General features: G+C 38.4%; 1 protein-coding gene across 9 annotated transcripts in view; it reads right to left on the bottom strand.

Annotated features, from left to right (window-relative positions):
• Zc3h14 (zinc finger CCCH-type containing 14) overlaps window positions 1–6,683 on the bottom strand; it is a 50,770-nt gene that overhangs the window by 31,432 nt on the left and 12,655 nt on the right. For all 9 annotated transcript variants that reach the window (XM_010616266.1, XM_019206352.1, XM_010616269.1 and 6 more), the window contains 3 exons: window positions 6,334–6,494; window positions 5,600–5,700; window positions 3,123–3,278 (listed from right to left, as the gene is read on the bottom strand). In XM_010616266.1, the coding sequence (XP_010614568.1) occupies window positions 3,123–3,278; window positions 5,600–5,700; window positions 6,334–6,494 (418 nt within the window). The remainder of the gene's footprint in view (window positions 1–3,122; window positions 3,279–5,599; window positions 5,701–6,333; window positions 6,495–6,683) is intronic.

Raw genomic sequence — 6,683 nt, 5'->3', positions numbered from 1 at the left:
CAAAAAAAAAAAAAAAAAAAAAAATGCTTCGTTAACAGAGTCAACAAACATTTGCGCAAGGCTACTCAACTAAAGTAGTAGTGCAAAGATGGTGACAAAAAAAAAAAATCTATGAATTGGCATAGTCTCATTCCAATAAAACTTTACTTACAAAAACAGGTGCCTACTCCTGTACTACTTTGTTACAGGAAAGTATGAATGCTCGATTGTTTTATTTACCAAGTTTTCAAGACGAGTATCCATTATGCTCTACAATAGCAGTGGCAAACCTATGACACATGTTGTTTTTGAGACAAAAGATGTTAATGTAGGAGTTGGTTTTTTCTAAACTAAACCCTCAATATTCAGGTTTAACTGCAGGGTTGGCACTCTGTGATAAAGAAGTCTGTTAAGGGTGGGAGTCTGGGCACTCGTCTCTTAAAGGTTCGCCTTCACTGCTCCCAAAGGTGATCAGTTGAGGTTTACTTTGGGGAAAGGGGGAGGAATGAATCTGACTGAGCCTCATCTACTGCCCCTTACTGGAGCCCAAACAGTTCCACGTAGTCAATGACAACCTCTGAGAAATTGGCTCCTGAATCCTTTTGTCATGACTGCCACACATGATAGTTTCTTCGCTACTTTAGGACGTCCAGACATCCTAGGATCACCTTAACCTTTTCTGTCACCAACAAGGAACCAAACATTTCTCAAGAAGCTTCGGTTGTTTACATAGGAAATATTCCAAGATCGCAATCCAGGCACTAGGTACACCCAGTACTATAGAATGATTCAATGATTCTGTGCCTAAAGAAAAATTTATATATTTACTTATAGAGTTGGTAAAATCTCCCAACGCAGAACAGTTTTATACTTGTCTGAAGCTCATACTCCATTAGATTCCTTAAGAAAATTTGAAAGTCTTTTTTTTTTTTTTGTACTGGGGATCAAACTCGGGACCTTGCAAGGGAAGCAGAGGCACCACTGAGCTAAATCCCTGGCCACGAAAGTCATTTCTGACGGACATAAAACTTGACAATATTTTCTTTCCTGAAGTATCCGAAATCTACTAGTCCAATTTCTTCTATCACAAAGTGATGCTGTACAGACCTAAAGATAAATTTTTTTAAGTTGCATGATTTTTTTGCCCACATGCCTGTTTTTCTTTCTTTTTAAAATTCCATCAGTTCTTCAATGCATTTAAGTGTTTCTGGCTGTGGATGGATAGTCACAGATGTACAAACATAAACTTTCCATTAAGTTGCTTTAATTTTCTTTTTATTCAGAAGTTTTCTTAAAAAGATTATTTAATGTGTTCCCTTGTCCCCTTCCATCACCAGAGATTTCTATTATAAATACTTTGTATCTGTTGTCCATACTATCTGTCATTTTCTCTTGAATTCTTATACTTTCTGATTTTTATAATGTTGCTACCTTTATCTTCAGTGTCTCTGAAGATAGTTCAGGTTATTAAGACATACCACTTATTGAGTAATTTCTAATATTGCCTTTCTTTTCCTTTTTTCTGGTACCGAGCATCAAACTCAGGAGCTTGCCAGAGCTAAATCCCCTGCCCTCTTCTCTTTTCTTTTGCTGGCAGGGATTGAATTTCAGGCCTCACACGAAAGTGTTCATTTCTAAATAAATTTTTACTTGTAATTCTCCTCAGTTCATTTCAAAATTTTTTCCAATTCTGTTTTATGCTGGTTTTACATATCAAAGGTTTGGGGGAATTTTTTTTGTTTGTACCAGGGTTTGAATCCAGGGCCCTGTGCATGCTAGACTATCGAGCACTGCAGCACTTTTATACCTTCAGACCTTTTCAAGATAAAGGTCTGCTAACTTTCTCTTGGCTGCCCTGGAATTTGCAAAATCTTCCTGCCTCACTCTCTCAAGCTGGAATTAGTTATGTAATACTACACTCACCCATGTCTTATATTTTCTCAGTATCTTCTAGCTCACTCTGAAATAGTACATCTTTCTCTTTACAATACCTGGGCTGAGGTGTACCTCAGTGATAGAGCACATGCTTAGCAAGTGAAAGGCTATGGATTCAATCCCCACCACAGGAGAAGATACAAGATGTAATCCTAAAACTCCACAAAACCCACACAACTAAAAGTACACAAGTTTATGAGGACTGAAAAAATGTATTCTAAGGTTAGAAAATAAAAAACTGGAAATAACGTGAATATAGACTTTTAATTTTGGTGGTTTTTAAAATCAGATTTTAGTAAAAAGATGGCAACAAACTGGAATCTTTTCTAAAGGAAATAGGACAGGTTTAGAATAGTGGAGAAAGGATGAGCAGGTCTAGGGGTCAGACAACAGAGCTGCTTAAAGCTCCAACTGAGGGCGTTGGTCCTGGGTAATACAGATAAGGGAGACTTTCTCACAGAGGAGTCACACAGTAAGCCGTCCTCTGGAAATCAGGAGACTATGCAAAAATCAGAGCTGGAGAAAGGGAAGAAAAGGAGGACACAAAAATCAACCAGAAGCTAACTACTTCTGGTGTGTTGGGTACAAGGGGCTAAAAAGGCCACTGAGACAGATACAATGGATCACACAGGTAGCATGCTAAGAAGGGAGATTTTCAAAAAGACCAGGAATTCAAGGTAGACAGAACAGGGGTAAAATAAAAAAATAAGAAAGAAAGAACACAAATAAATATATCTTTAAGTAAAAACTTAAAAAAAAAAAAATTCCAAAAAAACAGCAAAATCCATTATGGCTGAGTTGACTAGATTCATTGTAGTTTACTGCACTTGTCTTTCCACTTTTTGAGTACATTAAAAATTTCCATAATAAAGTCTTATGGGGGGGTGGGGATTGAATTCAGGGAGCACCAAGCTGAACCTTATTTATTTTTGAGGCTGGGTCTTACTAAACTATCCAGGCTAGCTTTGAACGTATGATCCTTCTGCCTTAGCCTCGGAGCAGCTGGGATTACAGGTAGGCGCCAACATGCCCAGTTGCATAATAAAAATTTTAAATTTCTTAAAAGTGTAAGTCTGAACATTCTTCAGGATCCCTTATTCTCTTCTTGGGTCTAATCTTCAAGCATAACTAATACTTCATAAAAATCTATCTGAAAATAAAGCCTCACAAAAAAAGTTTAATAAAAAGTGAATTATTTAAATTCTTACCTTGACTTTTTTCTGTATTATCTCCTTTTGTTTCCTCTTCTTTAACAGGAGGACTAACTCTGGGGGTCCTGCTTTGTCCCTGCACCACTTCTGCTAGCAATTCTTCCTGAGATGTTCGAGTTCTGGGAGCAACTGGAAGTGTCTGTTTCTGAGGGACTTTTAACACAAAATTAAGAGAAATGGAAATAAATGAACATCAGAACACGTCAAAACTCAATAGTTAACGTTTCACAGATGCCTCTATGGGTTTAGAACACTTAAGGAGCTCAAAAGAATCTGAAGACTACCACCTCAGCCTTTCTTACAACATTCCTGAGACAGATATCCAACTTACTGCCTACACATATGTAAACAATGTCCACACATTTCAAGGTATATGCCACAAAGAGTACGGCACATATGTATTCATTTTTAACCAAATGCACCTTGGGCTTTGCTTTATGAACTTATATAATTCTGAATTGTAATTAGGTAATCTAGATAAAGAATGTTTCAAAGCTATTTCTTAAAGCTCTGGAATCTCCAAGTCGAGCATGGTGACTTACACCTGTAATCCCAGTACTCTGGGAGGCTGAAGCAGGGGAATCACAAGTCCAGCCTTTAGGCAATTTAGCAAGACCCTGTCATCTCAAAATAAAAAATTAAAAGGAGCTGGGGGTGTGATTCAGTGTGAAAGTCCCTGGATTCCATCCTCAGTGTCCTAACCCTCACCCCAGCAAAAGACCTGGGAATCTATAACTATTATACAAGGTCACAGAAATTCTCTAAATTTGTTAGGTCAAGAATGGGCCTTTGCCTGATAACCCTTCCGTTACATGCCAAAACTAGTTTAATTTATGTTCACAGTTAAATTAGGGATGAAGGAGACAGATGATTAGCATGATCAAAAGCTGATGGCTAATCGTTCAGTTTAGGAAGGGGTGAAAGATTCAAGAGAGAATGGAAAGCAGAACAATACACCAAAAAGCACTGATCAGATCCACAGCAAAAACTAATCTGAGAGTTGGTGATTACCATTAGCTTGTTGCCACAGAGGCTTAAACACTGTGTACAGCAATGGAACATAAAGCACAGAAATGGGACAGAACTCGACACTACAAAATGGCACCCATCATCTGTACTTCAGGATCAGCTTTCTGCAAGAAAGTCTATTATTTTTTGGAATCAGGGAAGGAAAGTTTGTTTTAAATACATGCAGTATCTTAATATTCTGTCACAAAATAATGATGAGCTCCTATTAGTATTATGATTATTAGGGCAAGGAGATCACAAACGAGTTCTCTCCCTCGCTGGGGACGGAACCCAGGGCCCTCATACCTAAAAGGCAAGTGCTCTACCAATGAGCTACATCCCCAGCCCTATCGTTATTACTTATTATCATTATTACTTATTATTATTATCAACATCATCATTCTGATACAGAGTCTTACCAAGTTGCCTAGGCTGGCCTCCAACTTGCAGTGCTACAGCCTCAGCCTCCTGAGTAGCTAGGACTGCAGGTATGTGCCACTGCAATGGCTTCACTTTCCAACATTAATGGATTCCAAGATAAAGAAACAAATCTGCTTGTTTCCAACTTTTAAACAAATTTCTTTTGGGGACCGAGATGAAGCAGGTGGCAGAAAAATCGCCTAGCATGTACAAGCCCAAGTTTGATCTCCAGCATCACACAAAAACAAAACCAAAAACACCACAAACTTTCCTAACTTCAGCTTCTTATCCAATTTTGCTACCTTTTACCTAACATAAATTCATAACTAATGTCAAATTTAGACTTATTAATATGAAAGTGTTTTTTTGTTTTTTTGGTACCAGGAATGGAACTTGGGACCTCGTACTTGTGAGGCAGGCAACAGCACCACTGAGCTAAATCCCGACCTGAAAGTCTCATTTTTTAATTAAACTTTTAAGCTAGGATTGGTGGTACATATCTACGATCCTATCTCTTCAGGAGGCTGGGCAGTAGTATTGAAAGTTAAAGGGCAGGACTAGGGATGTAGCTTAATAGTGCCGCTGCCTGCCTCACAAGCTCAAGGAACCAAGTTCCATCCCCAGTACCAAAACAAAAACAAAAAAAGTTAAAGGGCAGCCTGGGCAACATAAGAACAAACTTGTCTCCAAATAAAAAGGGGTGGGGTATAAACGAGCATTAGAGCGCTTCACTAGCATAGCAAAGCCCTGGGTTCAATCTCTGGTATCACCTAATAAAAAAATTTAAAAACCCTACCTTTCAAGTCTGTGTATTATCTGCTTCACACACTTTGGAATGAGGATGTAAGAGGTACTACATGTTGCTCAAAGAACTAAACTCCAGTGACATTGTCTCAAACTGATCAAATTTCCTTCTAAAACCATTCTCTATAGAGGAACTTCACTTTGGTCTTGACATTTGACAGACACCTTACAGCACAACTCAGGAAGCATTTCGAACTTACTGAATGATCTCTTACCCAAAGTAAATACTACACTTAAATTACCTGCAGAATAGTTGGTTGTTTTTGTTACAGATTCTTGAGCTTCAGATATAGCCTTCAAAATCAGATTCTTGTTAGCTTGTTTACAAGGTGGAAGAGAAGGTCTAAAAGAGTTTTAAAAAGGTATTTTTACATTTTAAATTTCAGTTCTTTACATTTCAGTTCTTTACATCCATTATGCCTTTACTACAGCTTCTCTACATTTCAAATAGACAAGCTGTAGTTTTTAGAAAATGTCAACTAGACTGGAAGAAACCTTAATAACTTTTTAAAATAACCAATCTTGATGTTTTTCTCTCTCATGAAATTAGTTTTTAATTCTCTGCAATTCTCTACAATGTTAACTAGGTTCATTCTCAGTAATATGTATTTCTAAAAATTTCAGTGGAAAGTCAGGAATGGTAGTCCATGCCTGTAATCTGAGCACTCAGGAGGCTGAGGCAGGAGGATCGCTGTTTGAGGCCAGCCTGTGCTACACAGTAAGTTGAAGGCCAGCCTGAACTAATAGCAAGACTGTCTCAGAAAAATAAAATGAATGGAAAAGTCTTACATGGGATTACATTAGATGTTTTCAAGATTGTCCTTTTTCAGAAATCCAGAGAGGGTCAGGGATATAGCTTAATGTTAAAACCCTTGCCTAACATGCAAAAGGCCCTGGGTTTGATCCCCAAGATGAACAAAAGAAAAAGAAACCCAGAGGACTCCATCAGGCAGTTACAGCCACCGTGCTCACACACCTCCTTTCTGGTTTTGCTGGCACTGACACGCTGCTGGACACACTTCCCGTGCGGGAGCCGTAATCATCATCTTCCTCCTCCTCCTCTCCATCATGACTGAATTTTTTTACTTTAACAACTGAACTTACCACAGGTAACTTCCTCTTTCGAAAATTTTCTTCCTGCAATTAGATAAGCTGATGCTTACCTAGCCTCAGAAAATAAAGTTATATCACATTTTCTTCATTTAAAAAAAGATAATTGTATGAAGAATTCACAGGGTAGGGGTCAGGGATTTGGCTCAGTGGTTCTGCCGCCTGCTTTGAAGGCACAAGCACCTGAGTTCAATTCCCTGTCCCCCCCCCCCCCAA

The sequence above is a fragment of the Fukomys damarensis genome, unplaced genomic scaffold (genome assembly GCF_012274545.1).
Source record: "Fukomys damarensis isolate Sample0158 unplaced genomic scaffold, DMR_v1.0_HiC HiC_scaffold_21, whole genome shotgun sequence".
Classification (NCBI taxonomy): domain Eukaryota; kingdom Metazoa; phylum Chordata; class Mammalia; order Rodentia; family Bathyergidae; genus Fukomys; species Fukomys damarensis.
This window is presented reverse-complemented; position numbering and strand designations above follow the sequence as displayed.